Here is a 23,727-nt window from a genome sequence, read left to right as displayed (position 1 = left end):
AAACAAATATGTCCGCTCAGCTGAACTAAGCATTACGTTGTATGGGGAAGTCAGGAGGGAGAAATGTCAAGTTAACACATCTCATGTGCAAGCTCGTATGTGTAAATCGATTTATTTATTTGTTAAAGGAAGAATTATAAAAGTAGAAAAGAAATCCAAATTGTAAAACATTCTATGAAACCACTAATAATTTACCAATTCAGTCGATGAAAATAAAGAGAATACCTTAAAATAGATTGAAAATAAATTAAAGGTAAAAATGATTGTCTCAAAGTCAAGGATATGATTCATTTATGATTTGTCATCTAACCATATTTTCAGCAAATCCCATTCTATGGGTAATAAATATACAGATACAATGTATCAGTGACATGGATTTCTTCTCTAATTGGATACATATAAATACTTCAAATACTTTGGCTTTCGGAAAATGCGCAGTCTGTTCTCTGCCAAATGTTCAAGGTTTAGCTTTTTTTAAATAATATCTATGGTCCCAATGTTCTTTTCCTCAAGTTTTTTCCCGTTTTCTTTGCTTTATGTACACACCATTAGATAATTGAGGCCATCTACATTTCTTGCTTCCGTAAGGGTCAACGTACCAATTTCTTCTGAAGCTGAACCCGCAGCACTGGCATCTGTATCTGAAAAAGTAAACTCATATCACACATTTATTCAAGCTAAAGGCCAAGGGAAATGATCTGATTTGAAAATTCGAGCCAGTTGATGAAAAATACAACAAGCGTTAGTATATTGTTAATTGAATGAGATAATGGAAGACATGATTAAAAAGCTGCGAGAACGTTCTGCAGTACACAATGGAATGGAATTTAAGTAATAATAATATTTCACTTTCATACATAATGCTGGAGAACAAAGTAGAAACACTGTTTACTGAAATATAATGCACAAACTCTGTTTTACTTTTGATATTACTGTACACACTACATACAAAATATTAACAATTAATACAGATTTTTCATAGAAAATTGTAAAGGTTATTTGCATTAGTGAGATAATGGGTTTTGATTACAAAGAATTACAGAATGTCATTAGAATCTATGGCCTTGATGGAGCGACACACAGCCCCATTTCCAACAATAATTCATCCTATTTTTTTGGCACAAAAAAGCATAGCTAAAATACCAGTATACAACCCCATAAATCCCATTACATAGAGATTTTCTATACATCATTAAATGGTAACTCATGTACCTGAAAAGATATCGCTCAGCTTCAGTGTAGTAAAGCCACAGAACTTGTTGAACTTGTGAATAGTCTAATGTCTGTATGAATAATGTTTGATCCTTATGACATTGTGGTAAGTGAACATAAATTGTTTGACAGTAGCTGATTACATTATTATTAAGTTGGTGGTTGAGCTCTGGATTTACAATGTATTGTGTAGATGTTCTATATCAATGCATGCTTGTAATTGCATTTAGGTTGCTTGCAGGGATTGCAGTGGAGCTTGCTAATACAAGCTCATGCAAATGGGTCTTAAAGATTGTTGCTGATAATTTGCTTGAAGTGACATATTGGGTAAAATACAGCTATTGTATTTTTTTCCATCCAGCTTAAAAGTTTTATGTGGTCTCTGTTGCTTGGACGCAGTCCACAGATGTCTTCCATATAGGATCTTAGGTGGATTACTACAATAGTTGCCTGGGACTCAGAAGGCAGTCGTGTATCCCCCAGTTAGCAGGGGTCATGTAAGTTAAGCCACAGTTTCTCCAACAATGATGAGGAGCCATTGGGTATATTTTGGATAACACATAAGGGGTCAGATTCCGTCTGTGTTCACGATGAAGCTCATGGTAAAGCCCATGTTTGATTTTTACTGGGTTGAAAAGGAATGGAAAATAAAAGTTGTAGTAAATCAGCCTGGACCAAGGCGTCTAAAACTTTGTTACATTGGCGCATGGTTCGGGCCTTGGGGTGCACATATGGCACACGAAAAGGCCTTGCACCAATTCCTTTACACCAGTCTTCTGACATAGAGGGAATGATACATTCCTTTGCTCTCACAGGAGTTGAGCTGCCACCAGAGGTGTCTGACAGTGGTGTATTCCCATTTTACCCATTGAAAACATATAGACGCACAACCAAAAAAAAAAAATAATAAAAAAAAATATATATATATATATATGAGATGGTTGGGATGTGTAGCTGTTGTAATAGCATTCGGCCAACTGTTTTCAACAAATGTCATAAACTTTCAAAAAATGGCTACCGTGCAGTGTCGGTCCTTGACTTGTTTGCTTATGTTTTTTGGCTTCCAGTCTTTTAGATGGCCACTTCATAAATGCAGATCTCAAGATCATACAAGCCTTATAAATGTCCTTGACATCTGCTGTGTGAAGCTTTGTTTGAGGAACCACTTAATATAAAATCCTTAAAGCTAGACTGTTTTAAAGTATGTATTAAATAAGTCTGCACTATTTTCAATGTGCTCTTGAGGGGGAACATAATAATAAGGGTTACTAAATAAATCTTTATATTTATGTCCCAGACAACTGCCGGCCAGCCTGCCTATGTTTAGATCTCTTTCCTGTATAAACGTTGGGTGATGAGGTTTGCCTAAATGAAGCTGAATGAAGTCATGCTGATATTTTTATTCTCTATGTATCTAGGCTTCTATTCCTGTAAGCTGGCTGACTGTGGCATTAGTTTGACTGAGAATTTCTACAGTACTTGAGGTGTGCTTCCGGCTTAACACGGACTAAAGACAATGCTAGCTTTAATAGATTAACATGAAAATGACCCCAGGCTTTGTTCCTTATGATACCTTTAACGTATATTAAAGAAATCATTCACATTTACTAAATTATACCATTGTAATGCAGCTCCTCTCAGAAAACGGAAAATGTACGTAAATACACAACTTAAGCATTAAAGGGGTATTCCCATGTACATAATCATATCTATATTCGTAGATAATTAAAAGTCAAACATTTTTGCAAATATAAGTAATTAAAAATTCTGCAGAGTTTTAAAGATTTTCTCTAACTTTCTTAGTGATGACAGTCTGTTATCCTGATCAGTTGCCAATGGTTACGACCACTAATGCAGAAACTTTCTATGGTCTGGGACACATCAAGAACCCAGCTATGATTTTCTTATTGTAGCTGGGTTATCAGGCAGCGACACTACATGTATCAGAAGATATCCCGGCTACAAAGAAACCATGGCGGATTTTCTGACCTTAGAAAGTTCCTGCATTCATGGTTGTATCCACTGGCAACCGATCAAGACAACAAGACTGTGACCACAAGATATTTAGAGAAAATCTTTAAAACTCTGCAGAATTTTTAATTACTTATATTTGCAAAAATGTTTAACTTTTAATTATCTACAAATTTAAAAATAACAATGTACATGGGAATAGCCCTTTATACGTTCTAATGTGATTTATCATGTGCTGAAGTTTAATCTCATTAAGTATGTGGGGGGAAAAAAATGTCTTATTATGGGGTAAAAAGATGTGAATGTTCCATTAAAAGGATGAAACACTGCCCTTTCCCCAGAAATGAGAGTGATAGAAGAAGTGACTCTGTTGACACCAGTGGCGTAACTAATGAGGTAGTAGTGGCAGCAGCTGCCAGAGGGCACATTAAGGGGCCTGGCGACAGCCGCTACCGCTGCGTTTTTTGTTTTTTTTTGTTTGTTTTTTTGTAATAGGCCGTTACTGACTGGAGTAACTCCAGCCAGTAACAGGCCCCAATTACTTACCTCCCCGGGCTCTGGGCAGGCTTCAGGTCTACCAGTGTGATGTCCCTGATGTCACATGACAGGGGCCTGCATCCATATGCGTCATGACGCAGGCCTAGGTCATGTGATGTCCCGTATGTCATTGAAGATGGCCGACATCAGTGGAGTGGAGTGCAACGGAGCCAGTGTTTTTTCTGATTATTATACTCTGGGGTCTGAAAAGACCCCAGAGTATAATAATTTTTTATGGGTGTCCACAATGGGACATAATAGTGCAGGGGGATTTCAGTTGGGGAAGGGGGCCCTATGTCAAAAGTTTTCCACGGGGCCCCACCATTCCTAGTTACGCCACTAGTTGACACTGACCAACTCTACACAGCAAATCGGGCAAATTAGGTGCCGAAAACAGGAAATGTTATCTACTTTGTGTCTGAGGGGGTTATGTAAAAACTGAATTACTTCAACATATTTTACTGTGTATATTAACATAAAAATTATTTTAAAGAAATCAAAGTAAAAATTTTAGTAGATATGTTTAGAAAAAGTTCTCTCTATCGCAATGGCCTACATATACTAATTCGAAATCGTCTCCATATACTAAGCGCTGAATGAATGACTGACATTCATCCCCATGGCGAAACTATTTTTTTTAACCGGACACAAAGTCCTGCATGTCCATCTTTATGTCCGGTTAAAAAAAACGGTTTCGCCGTGGTCAGACACAAAACACTCACGGGCAGTCACTCTGCAAATCCATTCAAGTGAATGGGTTTGAAAACTGACTGCTGGGTTTCCGTCTCCTGTCCAGTTTCTCGGGAAGATTCCCTAAAGCGGGCACGGGCACAGGTGTGAACCCGCCCTTAGAAAGTAATCTGTGTATGAGATTCCATTCATCCTGACTTCATTAATTGTATGGGGAAAAAAAGCTAAAAAGATGCCATACTGACCTTCAAAGCCTGCATTATCAATACCTTCAAACAATCTTTTCTTTTTGGGTCGGGTACAACTTAAAGAGCAACCTTTGAGTTTTTCAAGTATTTTTAGAATCTGAGCAAAGTTGGGTCTCTGAGCAGGATTTTGTGCCCAACATTTCATCATCATGTCCCACCTAAAAAAAAACAAAAAAAAAAACAATTATTAATGTATAATCCCACTTTACTCTTACTCTTTCATTTAGCATCGTACTCATTTTTTACTTTATCATTAAAAATGTGCACCTAGATTATTGCTAACTACAGAATGTATATAGATATGTTAAAAGCAAAAGAAAAGTGAAGGAGACCATTGGAGTCCTGAAGAATGACAAAGGAGAAACAGTTAACATGGTGGAACAGCAGGTGGAGCTACTAAATTCATATTTTGTATCCATCTTCTCCCAAGAAACTAATGGAAATATCAACATTAATGGTGATGGAGATGAGGGGAAGGAGGACTCCAAGCTGACTATAAGCGAAGGTCTGGTAAGAGAGCACTTAGCCAAGTTACAGGAAACCAAGTCCCCAGGACCAGATGATTTACACCCTAGAGTCCTGAAAGAGATAGCAGAGGAAATAACAGAACCCCTTGCTATAATCTTCGGTAAGTCATGGGAAACAGGAGTGGTCCCTTTAGATTGGAAAAGGGCAAATGTTGTCCCCATCTACAAAAAGGGGAAAAGGGACGATCCAGGAAATTACAGGCCGGTAAGTCTGACCTCGATAGCAGGAAAAATCTTTGAGCAAATTGTCAAGGAACATTTACTTCAGTACCTGGATGGGAAGGCATTAATTAACCAGAGCCAGCACGGCTTTAGGACCAATAAATCTTGTCAGACTAACCTGATTTCCTTCTACAACAAAATCACTGAATGGTTGGACCAAGGGAATGCCGTGGACATAGTATATCTTGACTTCAGTAAGGCATTTGATAAAGTATCACATAACCTTCTTATTGAAAAAATGATTAAGTATGGCTTTGACAAAAAATCAGTTAGGTGGATTCACAACTGGCTTAATGATCGGGCACAACGAGTAATACTAAATGGCTACACATCCAACTGGAAGAAAGTCAAAAGCGGGGTGCCGCAGGGCTCTGTTCTGGGCCCAGTACTTTTTAATATCTTTATAAATGATCTGGACGATGGAATTATTGGGGAACTCATAAAATTTGCAGATGATACGAAGATAGGAGGAATAGCCAACACTAGAGAGGAGAGAGAGTGTATTCAAAAGGACTTAGACACACTGGAACAATGGGCTGAGGCGAACAAAATGGTATTTAACAGGGACAAATGCAAAGTTCTACATCTGGGTAACAGAAATGTAAAAAACATATATAGTATGGGAGGAATAGAACTAAGTGATAGCATAGGGGAAAAGGACTTGGGCATAATAGTAGATCACAAATTCAACATGAGCCAACAGTGCGGTGCTGCTGCAAAAAAGGCTAATAAAATTCTGGGATGTATTAAGACAAGCATTGAATCTAGATCAAGAGAGGTCATTATTCCGCTGTACTCTTCCCTGGTCAGACCACACCTGGAATACTGTGTACAGTTCTGGGCGCCTCAATTCAAGAAAGACATCGATATATTGGAGCAAGTCCAGAGAAGAGCAACCAAAATGGTGGAAGGTCTGCAAACCATGTCCTATGAGGAGCGGCTAAAAGAACTGGGACTGTTTAGTTTGTAGAAGAGAAGGCTGAGGGGAGATTTAATAGCAGTCTACAAATATCTGAAAGGTAGTCACAGTGCAGAGGGATCTACCCTATTCTCATTAGCACAAGGAAGTACAAGAAGCAATGGGATGAAACTAAAGGGAAAAAGATACAGATTAGACATTAGGAAAAACTTTCTGACAGTGAGGGTAGTGAGAGAGTGGAATAGGCTGCCACGGGAGGTGGTGGGCGCTCCATCAATCGAAATCTTCAAGCGGAATCTGGATAAACATATAGCTGGAATGATTTAGGAAAACCTGCACTCGCAGGGGGTTGGACCCGATGGCCCTTGAGGTCCCTTCCAACTCTACCATAAGAATAAGAATAAGAAACATAAAGAAAGATGGTTGAAATCATTTCCGCAGGCATGTCATGCTCTAATGCAGTCCCGCTGAAGCTCTTCTTCTTCAGACTGGCTAATGTTTAGGTGAAGAAACTCACCAGGAGATCAAATACTTTTTCAAATTACTTCAATGTCTTGTCAGATGTAGCTCAATATTTCTATCACTTACTTCTTCAGGCATGCAATATCCCAAGTACAGTTATAGATTGGAATCCCTCCAGTCTATCCTAAAATGTGCTGTTTGACCCTTCCACCTCTTATATTCACTCCTAATGCCAATTTTCACTTTTTTCATTGGTTGTGTGATATACAATATCATAGCCATCCAACAAAACCATGATTAAGACTGGGGCCTCACGTAGCGTAAACGCAGCAATTTGGCCAATTTTAGTGATTTTTATATTACCTGAAAAGTGGATGCGATTCAGACCAATCCTATCTACACATTGCAGAAAAATATCTGCAGCAAACTTGCTGAGATATCACAAACCTTTTGCAGCATGTCAATTCTACCTACAGAAATGCTGGTGTTTTCCATATAGGTATAATTGAGATCGGAAGGAAAACTCTGCAGACTTTCTGTGAAAAGCACTGCGGGAAAAAAAACAACCTAAATACGCTTCTGCCAATGTCTTTTCCACAGCCCTTTTTAGCTTCAACTTGCTACATGGTGCTTTAGCCTAAAGGGTTTGTTTGGGCTAAAAATATTGATTCTAGGGACAAGTTATCATTATCAGATTGATAGAGGTCTGGCCAACTGTCAATGGCAGTGACACCAAATTTCCTTCTGCTGATCTCCTGAAAATGGTCTGGGCAGGGACAGGGATGTATAGTGAAGGTACCACCTTTGTCTGAATGGTGGACAAGAACATTGTAGGAGCTGCTTGTGCTTGCCAGTCGCACAAATGTTCTCTTCTACTGGTCTGTCTGGGCATTATAAAATGTGTTTCCTGTGTGGGCATGGCCTCATCAGAGTACTGCTCCCAACACCTTCTAACACCTCAGTCAATACAGTCTAGATGTTGGGCAGTTCTTCAAAATGACCATCTTACTTCTCTCATTTCAAAATTTCAATGTCCCCTCTCAGTCTGACAACTGGACAAAATGTATTTGGCTGCATCAAAGACGAATGTCTAGCTGTCAAGATCTATCACCAATAGGTACACTACCCAAAAGTAGCCTTTAAGATCCTTTTTATAGGACAGCAGGAAAAGCACATTTATTCCTTGTTGGGGCAAGACCCAATGTCCCATCAGACCACATCTGTATAAATGTATATATCTGCCTGAGACATAACTACATGACAAGTTTTTCAGCAATCTTCTTTTCATGTCAGAGAATGTATCTATGTATAAAATGATAGTGCACAGTATAATAATATATTTGTGTCTCACTATTTATATATAAATGTATTATTTTACATAGTGGCAACATTTTTTGCTCCATATACATTATCGTTTCTTACATCAGTCTCTATCGTCACTGACTGACTACAGTGCTACAAAGGAAAAGCGCTAAACACCATACTGATCTTATAAAAGAAGTGACGCAAGCAAACAATTGTGGCTGCTTGTGCTTAGTAAATCACCTTGATAGCTAAGTTCCTATTGTCATTTCATTTCATTGTAACAGAACTGTTTTCACAGGCTGTCTTATGAATGACCATTAGTTGTTCTGCCTCATTACTAGTGCCGAGTATACACTTCAATGTTTCCCCGTTTCCTGGAAATAATAGAGAAGTCACAGTTCTTTGGCCTTCAAGGGACAGGATGTAAAGCAGATCGTGTTACTGACCAATACTTAGGCTGTTTATGCAAAATACAGATAGACTTTATCAAGTTTTGCCATTTCAAAACACGTGGGTTGGTATTCCATGGCAGAACATAGATAAATGTATCGTATACTAGACATAGACTCATGTTTTTCTTGACCATGACATCAATTTCACATGCACATGATCAAAAAAGTAACTATAGGGGGTATAAAGCTTGCAGTCACACTTAGACTCTGCCTTAGAGAGTCCAGCAATTCATCTGAGAATGTGTGTGTGCAATGTGTGTACCGTAGGTGTATTGTGCATATATGCCTCTGTAATATCTGTGTGTGAAACATATGTGCTTGTATTTAATGTGTATATGTGTGTTTTGTGTACATGTTTGTACTGCTTATATGTGTGTGTGTTGTGTACAAATACATGTTTTGCATACATGTTCATTTAATACATGTGTGTAAGCAGTATATGTACATATGTATCAAACAGAAGTAGTATAATGTATATTTATGCAATAGCGATACTATGTATGAATCTGGTATAGTGATATAATTGTTGATGCAGCCTGTATTAATAAAATACTATGCGATTTGAAATATTAAACTAAATTTGATTTTGTGAACAGTCGTATTAACACTTAGAGAGAGAGAGAGATTCAAGTACGGTAATACATTCTGGGGCCTAAATCAACTCCAAACCCTGAACTCCAAAATTGTCAGGTTCAGCTGTAGTGATGATTTTGGAAAATTCATAAAGCATCTGATTCATTACGAACCAGTTAGACCATCTTTAGACCCTTTGTCTAGAAAGAGTACTTTGGCCATGCTGTTTAGTGTTATTTAAGGCATGGATGAGAGTTTTGTATTTCTTGAGATCACAAAACAAACACTCCCTTATCTCAGCCTCTCTCCTTACACACGCCTTTCTCTTGCTAAGCTTAGTCTTCAAACATAACCACACATATAACACAATTACTGAACCAAAGAGACACAACATACAATCATACACAAGGCCTACCTCACACACAAAGGTGTCCTTTGAAACCCGCAGTGTCAACAGGACACAATACCTAAACAGCGGTCATACAAGTGGGAAGTCACAGTAAGAACAAATTGTCTCTCTCACCATAGTTTGGACCCATAATGGTAGCGTGAAAGTAGATTTTCATTGGCTTTTCCATTGTGAAGTCACGTGTCCTTTCCTTAGACCACAGAGCCCACTGATTGGCTTCAGTGGTCATGTGTGGTGTGGACTTCCACTAAAATAAGACTGTGAAACAGCTGGACCGGACCATGGTGGGAGAACCCAAACCATTGGGACAGGTGAGTATGTTTTGTTTTGTTTTTTCCTTTGAGGTATTCAAATAGTTTTTACATCTTTTGTGATTTTTATTATTCCTTTTTTTATTTTAATATCTGAGAAAATGTAAGCAAAGTGCTACTATATCAAAAATTTAAATAATTTTCCCTCCTCTGTTACAGTTATTTTTACTTATTGTTGTGTCGCTGGGGGTGGGCTAATACCTGTGACAATGGCATGGTAGTGGAATGTTTTTTCTTTTTTTGTATTGTTATTATTTTTAACGCCTTGTGCCCCCATAAGGCCATAATAGACCCTTGGTGGACCATTTCAATTTTTTTTTTTTTGCATACAGTCTCCTATACTGTAGCCCAAAGCAGACCTGGGTCCTTTAGGACCCAGCAGCTCTTGGAGTTCCTGTATTCCCAGTGGTCACGTGACTGATTGTTCAAAGGGGAGCCCATAACTGTGCACATAGCAATTGGGAGGACAGGGACGGTGATAAACCATCCCTACCTTTCCTATGGGATGTCCGGCTGTAGTAACAGCAGCATCCCAATCCCACATCTGCATGTTTTCGTGCAGCAGTCTTTCTTTGCAAGTACATATGTATACCTCATTGCAGGGTTAGGGCTTGGACGCATGTAGTATACTGTCTGTCCCAACAAGGTTAATATTTACAGTATTTTTTCTAAAATAAAGAAGATAGTTGTTGTTTGTAACATAAAATTTGCCCATTGTAACAAGTGACTAACAATTGTATCCCATAACCGATATATGACAAATACTACAACTTATACATAGTCCATTAAAAGTGTAAAAGCTAAGCCATCAGTAATGCAGTAGCTGACTGCTTTAATGAAGAGATGGACGAAGAATATGTTTAGGAAGCTGTCAGAGACTGTGGTATTCTTAAATGTTAGTAAGCTATGTGACACTATGTTTAGTGACAAGGTCACAGTAAAGTTGGAAGGTTTTGGTATGCATGTGAAACGTGAGATGGTCAGTTGATCTGTTAATGGGAAAAATAGCCTTAAAGGAAAAAAAAACAGTAAAAGACAAGTGTGTGCACAGGTCTAAATATATCATTCAAAGGAGCTGACACAATTTTGCTACTGTTCAAATGAAACAAACTGAACCATGTAACCAAATAACTGATCAAGTTTATTTTAACTGATCCTGAAACTACTAGAATATGTAGAACCATAAGCTAAATGCAGATATAATCGAGTGAATTGTAACACAAAAAAATGGAAAAGAAGGAATATCTTGTTCTTAAGTAATTGATAATTTACAGAAATAGCCATTGCTTCATCCCCAACATGAGCGATTACATTCTTACTAACAACTATGGCATTGAGAATATGTGGGCAGTCAGAGGTGACAAAATTATCACCATTTACTGCTATTTAATAATAAAATTTAAGAGGCAAGACAACCGTGCACCAGATAGCACACACAGAGCCCTGCAATGCTGAAATGATCGGCACTCACTTTTAATCCAGTGTATTCAATGAAATAAAAAGCTTGTAGTGCATTTATAGTATGGCTTATGCAAAGTCATCACAATCTGTAGAGTCACATAGCCAGATTGTCCATATGTAATCTCTTTACTGATTATTTATTTTAAATGTTTATATATTATTTAATATAAAAATTGAGAGTACGGTAGTTCAGTTCAGTAGTTGATACCTTTTTAATGGCTAAAAAAAATGATGACAGATTGCAAGCTCTCGAGACTACTAGGGTCTCTTCATCAGGCATGGTATGACACAATTTCTGAAGGGATGCATAATTATACACAAAAGGACCTTCAGAAATTGTGTTACCCATGCCTGATGAAGAGACCTGAGTAGTCTCGAAAGCTTGCAATCTGTCATCATTGTTGTTAGTCATTAAAAAGGTATCAACTACTGAGGACGCTCAATTTTTATATTTCATATCCACTGGCTAATACGGTACAAAGATATATAGTTTTCCTTATAAATATTATTTATAAATTATTGCATCATATATTAACTATAGGCATTTAATACTTCACTGTTGTATCATCATTCAATGGCCCAATGACAGAACCATAAATGGAAGCACTGTCTTCAACCATACTAAAGCGGCCATACAACATTGAAAGGGCACCTGGTGTAAGGAACAGCTCAGCGCAGAAGGATGTACAGCTAATAGCGTTCCCAATTATTGCTACAAGAGTTACACACTTAGATGTCCCATTTAGGCAAGCATTCTGTTTAAGTTATTACCATGCAAGTCTGTCTGCAATAACCTTTGTAGAAAGATTAGATAGCAGTTCTGGTAAAATTATATTTGCTTCTTGCCAGTCACATATTAGAGATGTATACATGTGTTTAGCTACAATCTGTATATATAATGTAGCTGACTTGGATAAGGATATTAATTTACATAGAACAATTTGATAAGCAGAAAGATAAATGATACATTTACTGTTAATAAAATTTGTAAATTTATGCTGATCATACATCATTGCATTAAACAATAATTTTAATTCATAAAAAAGGTCTGTACTAACATCATCACAATATGCAAATTCTGCATCTGATTTTTTAGTAAGAAATGCAAGTAGGAAAGCTCACAAAGTATTTGCAAAGCAAGCAAAAACAACAACTATATAGTATGATAAGACAACCAATTATTATCTGCAAAAAATATCAACACTCTATGTCAAATAATTAAAAAATGGCTTTAAAGATAAGTCCCCACATTGTGGGAAAGCAGCTTTTTTGTTGCAGATTTTGTTGCAGTTTTCTGAGCCAAAGCCAGGAGTGGATTTAACAGGAGGGAGAAGTATAAAAACTTACTATATATTTCTCATTCCTTTTCAAGCCACTTTGGCTCAAAAAACCACAGCAAAATCTGCAACAAAAAAATAAATTTTTCCGCGATGTAGGGCCTCAGCCTAAATAATAAATTATACTGCACCAGGCAATACTTCTAGTGTAAAGATGAATAGGATGCTAAACATGGAATAACAACACTGTGGATTTTCATTATTAAAGGCACAGGTTTTTACAAAGAGGAGCAGAAGTGTGAAAAAGATATTAGTGTTATAGGTAAGGCAAAGGAAGAAAAGCCCATAACACTTAAGTGAGCAATGACTGGACGGGCCCTGGGGCATTGCATTGTGTTTTTAAACCGTTAAGCAGCTATCGTTTTACTTGTCAAGACGACACCTTTTACTCCTTGATCCTTATAAGTCACCGAACATAAAACTACTAGACAGAAAAAGCACTTCAGTATGTCATCAAATTGTAAGAGGCATAAACATTTTCTAATCAATCTCTGTGAGAAATAACTGTTCCAAAGCTGCAATGTAGAATATTGGGATGGCACAACTAGACAGACACAATGTGAATATGCATTGTTATTTTTTACCTATCATGTCTGTCATTCAGACTTCAAGAAAATGAATATGCAAATACTAGTGACCATACGGAAAAACCTGTGCATACTATACATCTTAGTGTTTAAACAGTGCCCTCTAGTGTCCACATCGGTGGCCTCACATGAAACCTGGCTATAGGCTGAGCAAAACAGATCTTAAAAATAATCATTTTTCATTTTGTTAGTTTAATATATATCTATAATACTTCTATAAATAAAGTTACGGGCTAATGCTCCACATTGAAAAAAAATGCAGCGTTTTTGCTGATGCGAAAACTTCGCGGAAAATTACGCTTAATTTAACAGTACCTGAAAAGTGAATGGGATTCTGGCTAATCCCATCCACACCCTGTAGAGAAAAATCTGCAGCGGAAAGGCCCACGGTTTTGAAAATCACAGCATGTCAATTATACCTGCGGAAACACAGACGTTTTCCATATAGGTATAATATGGGCAGAAAGTCCACAGATAAAAACTCTGAGAAAATGCAATGAAAAACTGCAGAAAAAAAGCGCAATGCATTTTTAACGCATTTTTTTTCTGCAGCATTTTTTTGCTGTGTTTCGCTACGTAGGGCCTTAGCCATAAAATATGCTATACAAGTGCTACATTTTGGGAAAAAGACCATAGGCTTAAAAAAAAAATACCAAAAGTAAGAATGATGGGGAAAAGGACAGATAAAAGCACAAATTCATTTTATAATTTCCTATTGCTTTACAACAAACCTCTGTGTGAACAAATGCAATAAACTGCGAATGAGAAAGATATCGCAACAGATCCAAAATGTAAGGAATATACTTTATAAACAGAGGTCAACAATAAAAATGTACAAACAGGTACACGTATTTTAGGATCTAATGTTGAAGGTAGATTTATAAAGTCATTGCAGGGTGGAAAAGCGTAGAGTAATAGGACAGTCCAAATGCAACCGTTAATGATTAGAGATGAGCGAGTAGTGAAATATTCGAGATTCGATATTCGTTTCGAGTAGAGCCTCAATATTCGACTACTCTATCGAATATCGAATCCCATTATAGTCTATGGGAAAAAATGCTTGTTTCAGTGGAAACCACTATTCGACGAGGCGGAGACTAAGATTGGACCACAATGGAGACTGCTGTGGTCCGATCTTAGACTCTGCCTCCTCACAGACGAGCCTCCGGCAGAACCAGTGTTGAGTGGCCGAATGTTGTACACTGTATAGCATTCGGCCAATCAACGTTGGTCAGTGCATTCCTATGAGAAAAAGTCAGCTCCCGCATAACCGCAAACTGCCAGCTCTACCGACTAGCAAGGACGAACCTGCTGCAGAACCAGCGTTGATTTGCCGAATGCTATACAGTGTATAGCATTCGGCCAATCAACGCTGGTTCTCAATCGAATCTTTACTGCGAATAGCGATAGTATTCAAACGAATACCGTAGTATTCTATCGAATACCTACTCAATTGAATACTACTCGCTCATCTCTATTAATGATGTCAGCACCATGCAAAATCTGTTATAACATTCATCTACAAATAAAGTCGTTGTGCTGTAGTATTAAGAAGACAATTCACAGCTAGATGAGCTATCATAGAAAAGCTAGACATGAAATACCATGATAGTATAAAAATAAATGACAAAGTATGGAGCTAAAGGAGTAACACTCGCTCAAATGCTGAAATGTATAGTCACTGAGTCCCGAGCCAACCACTGATGGATTGCATGGAAACTGACAGCGTGTAAAAGTAAAGAAAAAAAAAAAAAGAGACAATTAATGGGCCTTTCCTCTGCTCTTCATGTTCACAATCATGTTTAGGATAAATGGAATGCAAAGAATTCCCCACTTCCATTAATAACTGGGTGTAATGGCAACAGACAATATCCTTTACTGACAGGAGGAGGATACAGGCGCTGAGTGCTGGGTGCATCCCATAAAAAGAAGTTTAATGACTTAAGCAGCTCTTCTGGGTGTTTGTTTAGACAGCAATTACTAATTTAGTTCATTACTTTTTTTTTTGCAAAATTTTTCTTACATCTTATTATAGACAGATAAAATTGTAATTGCTTTTGTTGTTGACATTTAAAACTTAGATGCTAAAAAAAAAACCCTTTGGTTTCCTTAAAAAAAATGCGTGACATGACAAACATTTAATATAATACTACATATAATAAGTCCACTTTTTTCATACTGTCAGCGCAGCCATAAGCTGTTGCAGTCCAAAAATGAGAGGAGACAAGAACAAGGTTTTCGGTGCAGATTCTTGATACAAGCATTATCTTCTGGAAAAGTTCTGGATGTTCACTATGGATTTCACTATATAGGACAAGATTAGTAGTAAATATGTGCACAACCTGCTGCCAAATTGGCATGTACCATGTGCCTCATAGCTAGTTTACCGCATGATCTGCAGTGAAACATTGACTATTCCACTACATCTTATAACCCAATTGGCAAACCACAGCTTCTCTACAAATATTTTTTTTATTTTTATTAAAAGGAGTCTATCATTGGCTATAGTGATTTTTAAATAAGCATATCTTTGCATAGCCCTTATAAAGGCTATTCTAGGCATGCCGTATTTGAATGAGCCCCGTTTTCTTTATATGCTAAATAGAAATGGAGGCGGCTAATGACGCTGCGGTGCTCAGGGAACAGTGAGAAGGCTTCCGCTGCTCCATGAAGAGTAATTAGCATATCAAGAAAACTGGGTTAATTAAAAAACGGCTGTGTGGAGCAATGAATGAAAGGTATGCCTAGAATAGCCTTTCTAAAGTCTATGCAAAGATATGTTTAGTTTAAGTTTGCTATAGCCAATGATAGACTCCCTTTAACAATATACAGTACTGCTGTGCCTGAATTATTTTTTTTAAGGCAGTGGCACACATACATGTCATTAGGTCATCAGTATATGATCTGTGGGGTCCTATACCCAGACTCCACACAGATCAGCTGTTGCAACATAGTCCAAGTACCAAAATCTACCAGTGGACAGGAAGTGTGTGCAGCACCAGAGGCGGCTTCAACAGCTGATCTGTAAGGGGTCTAGTTGTCAGATGCCAACATGTCCCATACTGTTCACCTATCTTGTGTATAGGTCACTCAATTTTGGGCCAGAAAAAACATTTAAGGCAGAACGCAGCTAGAAAAGACTGCAAAAAGAAACAGCTGAAATACATTGTGTTTTTGCTGCATTTTGCTTTGCAGGTTTTTCTTCCGCTATTAAATTTATAGAGAAAACGCAGCTTTTCCACACCATTTTTTGTTCCGCAATGTGTGGATGGGATCATCTAGAATTTCATTCACTTACCCCTCATTCACATCTGCATTGGTATTCTGTTTGGGGGAGTCCGCATGGGGACCCCCCGAACAGTCTACGAAGCGCATTTGCAAGCGGTGTACAGTGAAAGATCAGACAGTAAAGTAGTTCACAATCTACTTTCCAGTCCGCATGATTTGTGCAGGCAGCAAGCACACAGACCCCATTATAGTCTATGGGGTCCATGTGCTTTCGGAGGGGGGGGGTCCCCATGCGTACTCCCCAAATGGATTACCAAATGCAGAGGTCAACGAGGGGTTAGCCTTAAAAAGGAGATTTCCCTCATGCAGCCTCTCTTTGTAAAGCTGAGCTAACAATGGCCAGCTCTCATTTAACAGCTAGAATGTACAACTACTAAAATGTACACAGTATGTTTGGTCTTCAATGGGTTTCTAAACCAAACCTACATCATACACGGAAAAACGGATTGTCTTTGAGACAACTCCTTCAACATACTTACAACTTATTGTGCACTAACAAGTTCATACATTCAACAACAAAGACGATCTCATTTTCTACATACATGTCATCAGGGCAATTGTCTGGAGAATCCATTCTCTGTCCAGAACGGACATAATGTAAAACCTCCATGTTGGAATACCCCTGATAAGGTTGTTGTCCAAGAGTGAAAAGTTCCCATAGAAGAACACCAAATGACCTAAATAAAACAAAGATGTAATTTTTTTTTGTTAACTCCAGCTATTCTCATTGCCAGCAGGAATGATTCTGATAATACAAGAAGTTAAAAAATCTGTCCAAACTATAAAAATACATTGTGATTAGAGATGAGCGAACACTAAAATGTTCGAGGTTCGAAATTCGATTCGAACAGCCGCTCAATGTTCGTATGTTCGAACGGGTTTCGAACCCCATTATAGTCTATGGGGAACAGATACTCGTTAAGGGGGAAACCCAAATCCGTGTCTGGAGGGTCACCAAGTCCACTATGACACCCCAGGAAATGATACCAACACCTCTGGAATGACACTGGGACAGCAGGGGAAGCATGTCTGGGGGCATATCACACACCAAAGACCCTCTATTACCCCAACATCACAGCCTAACAACTACACACTTTACACACTCAATACCACCTCTCTGACAGTAGGAAAACACCTTGAAACATGTGTATTTGGCACTTGCAGTGAGGAGAGCTTGTCACCAGCAGTGAATTTGGCCCTTGTAGTAAGTTGAGGTTGGCACCAACATTTGTTTTGAAAATCAGGGTGGATTGAGCCTCTAACCAGCAGAGTTTGGGCAAATTCATGGTGGAGGGAGCCTCTAAAAACCCCAGTTTGGACCAATTCATGGTGGAGGGAGCCTCTAAAAACCCCAGTTTGGACCAATTCATGGTGGAGGGAGCCTCTAAAAACCCCAGTTTGGACCAATTCATGATGGAGGGAGCTTCTAAACAGCCCAGTTTGGGCAAATTCATGGTGGAGGGAGCCTCTAAAAACCCCCAGTTTGGACCAATTCATGGTGGAGGGAGCCTCTAAAAACCCCAGTTTGGACCAATTCATGGTGGAGGGAGCCTCTAAACAGCTCAGTTTGGGCAAATTCATGGTGGAGGGAGCCTCTAAAAACCCCAGTTTGGACCAATTCATGGTGGAGGGAGCCTCTAAAAACCCCAGTTTGGACCAATTCATGGTGGAGGGAGCCTCTAAACAGCCCAGTTTGGACCAATTCATGGTGGAGGGAGCCTCTAAAAACCCCAGTTTGGACCAATTCATGGTGGAGGGAGCCTCTAAACAGCCCAGTTTGGGCAAATTCATGGTGGAGGGAGCCTCTAAACAGCCCAGTTTGGGCAAATTCATGGTGGAGGGAGCCTCTAACCAGCCCAGTTTGGACCAATTCATGGTGGAGGGAGCCTCTAAAACCCCCAGTTTGGACCAATTCATGGTGGAGCGAGCCTATAAACAGCCCAGTTTGGACCAATTCATGGTGGAGGGAGCCTCTAAAAACCCCAGTTTGGACCAATTCATGGTGGAGGGAGCCTCTAAACAGCCCAGTTTGGGCAAATTCATGGTGGAGGGAGCCTCTAAACAGCCCAGTTTGGGCAAATTCATGGTGGAGGGAGCCTCTAACCAGCCCAGTTTGGACCAATTCATGGTGGAGGGAGCCTCTAAAAACCCCAGTTTGGACCAATTCATGGTGGAGGGAGCCTCTAAACAGCCCAGTTTGGACCAATTCATGGTGGAGGGAGCCTCTAAAAACCCCAGTTTGGACCAATTCATGGTGGAGGGAGCCTCTAAACAGCCCAGTTTGGGCAAATTCATGGTGGAGGGAGCCTCTAAACAGCCCAGTTTGGGCAAATTCATGGTGGAGGGAGCCTCTAACCAGCCCAGTTTGGACCAATTCATGGTGGAGGGAGCCTCTAAAAACCCCAGTTTGGACCAATTCATGGTGGAGGGAGCCTCTAAACAGCCCAGTTTGGACCAATTCATGGTGGAGGGAGCCTCTAAAAACCCCAGTTTGGACCAATTCATGGTGGAGGGAGCCTCTAAACAGCCCAGTTTGGGCAAATTCATGGTGGAGGGAGCCTCTAAACAGCCCAGTTTGGGCAAATTCATGGTGGAGGGAGCCTCTAACCAGCCCAGTTTGGACCAATTCATGGTGGAGGGAGCCTCTAAAAACCCCAGTTTGGACCAATTCATGGTGGAGGGAGCCTCTAAACAGCCCAGTTTGGACCAATTCATGGTGGAGGGAGCCTCTAAAAACCCCAGTTTGGACCAATTCATGGTGGAGGGAGCCTCTAAACAGCCCAGTTTGGACCAATTCATGGTGGAGGGAGCCTCTAACCAGCAGAGTTGTGGGAAAGCAGGGTGGAGGGAGCCTCTAACCAGCAGAGTTGGTGAAAATCAGGGTGGAGGGAGCCTCTAACCAGCAGAGTTGTGGGAAAGCAGGGTGGAGGGAGCCTCTAACCAGCAGAGTTGTGGGAAAGCAGGGTGGAGGGAGCCTCTAACCAGCAGAGTTGTGGGAAAGCAGGGTGGAGGGAGCCTCTAACCAGCAGAGTTGGTGGAAATCAGGGTGGAGGGAGCCTCTAACCAGCAGAGTTGGGGGAAATCAGGGTGGAGGGAGCCTAGTATTAGCAGAATTGTGCAACGCTTATGGTGGATGAGTATGAGGATGCGGAGGAATTGGAGAGGTTGAGTACAGACATGGAGTTTCATGTTGGGGTGCTTTACACAGGTGGGCACAAAAATGAAGGCTCTATCCAGTGGTGGTTCATTTTTATCAAAGTGAGCCGGTCGGCACTCTCAGCTGACAGACGGGTGCGCTTGTCAGTGATGATGCCACCGGCTGCACTGAACACCCTCTCAGATAGGACGCTGGCGGCAGGACAGGACAGCACCTCCAAGGCATATAGGGCAAGTTCAAGCCACAGGTCCAACTTCGACACCCAATACGTGTAGGGCGCAGAGGGGTCGGAGAGGACAGGGCTGTGGTCGGAAAGGTATTCCCGCAACATGCGCCTATACTTCTCACGCCTGGTGACACTAGGACCCTCCGTGGCGGCACTTTGGCGAGGGGGTGCCATCAAGGTGTCCCAGACCTTAGACAGTGTGCCCCTCGTTTGTGTGGACCGGTGAGAACTTGGTTGCCTACTGGAGGAACTGCCCTCCCTGCCGCCAACGTCACATGCTGGAAACATCTCCATCATATTCTGCACCAATTGCCTGTGGCAAGCATTGATGCGATTGGCCCTCCCCTCTACCGGAATAAAAGACGAGATGTTGTTTTTATACCGGGGGTCAAGGATAGCAAAGATCCAGTACTGGTTGTCCTCCATGATTTTGACAATATGCTTGTCGGTTGTAAAGCACCCCAACATGAACTCAGCCATGTCTGCCACAGTGTTAGTTGGCATGACTCCTCTGGCCCCACCGGAAAGTTCAATCTCCATTTCCTCCTCATCCTCCATGTCTACCCATCCGCGCTGCAACAATGGGACGATTCAAAGTTGCCCGGAAGCCTCCTGTATCACCATCACATCATCGGACAACTCTTCTTCCTCCTCCTCCATTAAACGCAGTGAAGCGGACAGATGTGTGGACCTACTCTCCAGCTGTGACGGATCGGATGCTATCCCTAACTCCTCTGTGTGATCTGAGTTATCCCTGATGTCAATCAGGGATTCTCTCAGAACACACAAGAGCGGGATTGTAAGGCTCACCATCGCATCCTCAGAGCTCACCCTCCTTGTGGACTCCTCAAAGACCCGTAGGATGTCACAAAGGTCTCTCATCCATGGCCACTCATGGATGTGAAACTGAGGCAGCTAACTTTATGGCACCCTAGGGTTTTGTAGCTGGTATTCCATCAAAGGTCTCTGCTGCTCAACCACTCTATTCAACATCTGAAACGTTGAGTTCCAGCGTGTGGGGACGTCGCACAAAAGCCGGTGTTGTGGCACATGCAGGCGTTGCTGGAGAGATTTTAAGCTAGCAGCGGCTACTGTCGACTTGCGAAAGTGGGCGCACATGCGCCGCACTTTCACCAGTAGCTCTGGAACATTGGGGTAGCTATTTAGGAAACGTTGCACCACTAGGTTGAAGACGTGGGCCAGGCATGGAAATCCGGCAAGCTCCAGAGCTGCTACCAGGTTCCGGCCGTTATCACAAACGACCATGCCTGGGCCCAGGTGCAGCGGCTCAAACCATATTGCCGTCTCATCGAGGAGGGCATCCCTCACCTCGGAGGCAGTGTGCTGTCTGTCCCCCAAGCTGATCAGCTTCAGCACAGCCTGCTGACGTCTACCAACGCCAGTGCTGCAACGTTTCCAACTCGTAGCTGGGGTCAATCTAACAGCGGAGGAGGAGGCGGTGGCGGAGGAGGAGGCGGTGGCGGAGGAGGAGGCGGTAGAGGAGGAGGAGGCGGTAGAGGAGGAGGAGGAGGGGGGTGTTCTTCTCGTGTCCCTGCCAGGAATGTTAGGCGGGGGGACGAGGTACACCGGGCCAGTTTGGGAAGCAGTCCCAGCCTCAACTACATTCACCCAGTGTGCCGTCAGTGAAATGTAGCGTCCCTGTCCGCATGCACTTGTCCACGCGTCGGTGGTCAAGTGGACCTTTGTGCAAAGCGCGGAACTAAGGGCCCGCCTGATGTTGAGTGACACGTGCTGGTGCAAGGCGGGGACGGCACACCAGGAGAAGTAGTGACGGCTAGGGACGGCATAGCGAGGTGCCGCAGTTGCCATCAGGTCCAGGAAGGCGGGAGTTTCAACAAGCCGGAACGCCAACATCTCCTGGGCCAGCAGTTTAGCGATGTTGGCGTTCAAGGCTTGCGCGTGTGGGTGGTTAGCAGTGTATTTCTGCCGCCACTCCAATGTCTGAGAGATGGTGGGTTGTTGTAAAGAAGCGCCTGATGGTGCCTTTGATGGTGCAGGAGAAGGAGATAAGACAGGAACATGGGAGGATGAGGGAGAAGTCAACAAAGTGGCGGAGGCAGATGAAGTGGTGTCCTGGCTCGTCCTCTGGAGTGCATCGCCAGCACAGTCAGCAGTGGCAGTGGCAGAGGCAGAGGCAGTGGCAGTGGCGTGAACGGCAGGCGGCCTTTGTCCTGCCGTTGCTGCCTGCCACTGATTCCAGTGCTTGGATTCCAAATGACGGCACATTGAAGTGGTGGACAGGTTGCTCTTCTCAGAGCCCCTAATCAATTTCGAGAGGCAAATTGTGCAGACAACACTATATCTGTCCTCGGCGCATTCCTTGAAAAAACTCCACACCTTCGACAAACGTGCCCTCGAGATGGGAGTTTTTCGGGGCTGGGTACGAACTGGAACATCTTGGGAGATTCCGGGTGTGGCCTGGCTTCGCCTAAGCTGCTGACCTCTGCCTCTGCCTCTGCCTCTAGCTACCCTTTTTGGTGCTGCACCTGCCTCAACATCCACACTACTTTCCCCGCTTGACATCCCCCCTGTCCAGGTTGGGTCAGTGTCCTCATCATCCACCACTTCCTCTTCCAACTCCTGTCTCATCTCCTCCTCCCGCACAATGCGCCGGTCAACTGGATGCCCTGACGGCAACTGCGTCACATCATCGTCGATGAGGGTGGGTTGCTGGTCATCCACCACCAAATCGAACGGAGATGGAGGAGACTCTAGTGTTTGAGCATCTGGACAGAGATGCTCCTCTGTTAGGTTCGTGGAATCGTGACGTGGAGAGGCAGGTTGAGGGACAATGAAAGGAGCGGAGAACAGCTCTGGGGAGCAGGGACAGTTGGGGTTATTGTTCTGTGAAGCTTGGGAATTTTGGGAGGAAGGAGGACAAGACTGTTGGGTAATAGGAGGAGAGGAGGCAGAGTCTGACTGGCTGCTGGACAATGTGCTGTAAGCGTTCTCTGACAGCCATTGCAAGACCTGTTCCTGGTTCTCGGGCCTACTAAGGTTTGTACCCTGCAGTTTAGTTAATGTGGCAAGCAACCCTGGCACTGTGGAGTGGCGCAATGCTTGCTGCCCCACAGGAGTAGGCACGGGACGCCCTGTGGCTTCACTGCTACCTTGCTCCCCAGAACCATTCCCCCGACCTCGCCCACGGCCTCGTCCACGTCCCTTTCCGGGAGCCTTGCGCATTTTGAATTCCCAGTTAGAAATTGGCACTATATACCAGTAGCAAAAATTGTGGGTGCACGTAACCCCAATATATTCTTTGAATTCCCAGTCAGACAATGGCACTATATACCAGTAGCAAAAAAAGAGGGTATTTATAACCCCAATATATTCTTTGAATTACCAGTCAGAAACTGGCACTATATGGCAGTAGCAAGAAATGAGGGTATTTATAACCCCAATATATTCTTTGAATTCCCAGTCAGACAATGGCACTATATACCAGTAGCAAGAAATGAGGGTATTTATAACCCCAATATATTCTTTGAATTCCCAGTCAGACAATGGCACTATATACCAGTAGCAAGAAATGAGGGTATTTATAACCCCAATATATTCTTTGAATTCCCAGTCAGACAATGGCACTATATACCAGTAGCAAAAATTGTGGGTGCACGTAACCCCAATATATTCTTTGAATTACCAGTCAGAAACTGGCACTATATGGCAGTAGCAAGAAATGAGGGTATTTATAACCCCAATATATTCTTTGAATTACCAGTCAGACAATGGCACTATATACCAGTAGCAAAAATTGTGGGTGCACGTAACCCCAATATATTCTTTGAATTCCCAGTCAGACAATGGCACTA

The 23,727-nt window shown here is 41.7% G+C and overlaps 1 protein-coding gene across 1 annotated transcript in view; it reads right to left on the bottom strand.

Moving 5' to 3' along the window:
• Positions 1-534: 534 nt before the first annotated feature.
• ROS1 (ROS proto-oncogene 1, receptor tyrosine kinase) overlaps positions 535-23,727 on the bottom strand; it is a 150,318-nt gene continuing 127,125 nt past the window's right edge. Inside the window, exons 41-43 of the mRNA XM_075269523.1 lie at positions 17,054-17,188; positions 4,656-4,816; positions 535-641 (exon numbers count right to left, since the gene is read on the bottom strand). Of these exons, the coding sequence (XP_075125624.1) occupies positions 535-641; positions 4,656-4,816; positions 17,054-17,188 (403 nt within the window). The remainder of the gene's footprint in view (positions 642-4,655; positions 4,817-17,053; positions 17,189-23,727) is intronic.

Source organism: Leptodactylus fuscus, chromosome 3 (genome assembly GCF_031893055.1).
Source record: "Leptodactylus fuscus isolate aLepFus1 chromosome 3, aLepFus1.hap2, whole genome shotgun sequence".
Lineage (NCBI taxonomy): Eukaryota > Metazoa > Chordata > Amphibia > Anura > Leptodactylidae > Leptodactylus > Leptodactylus fuscus.
Note: the sequence above shows the minus strand (reverse complement) of the source record. Positions and strands in the feature narration are given on the sequence as shown.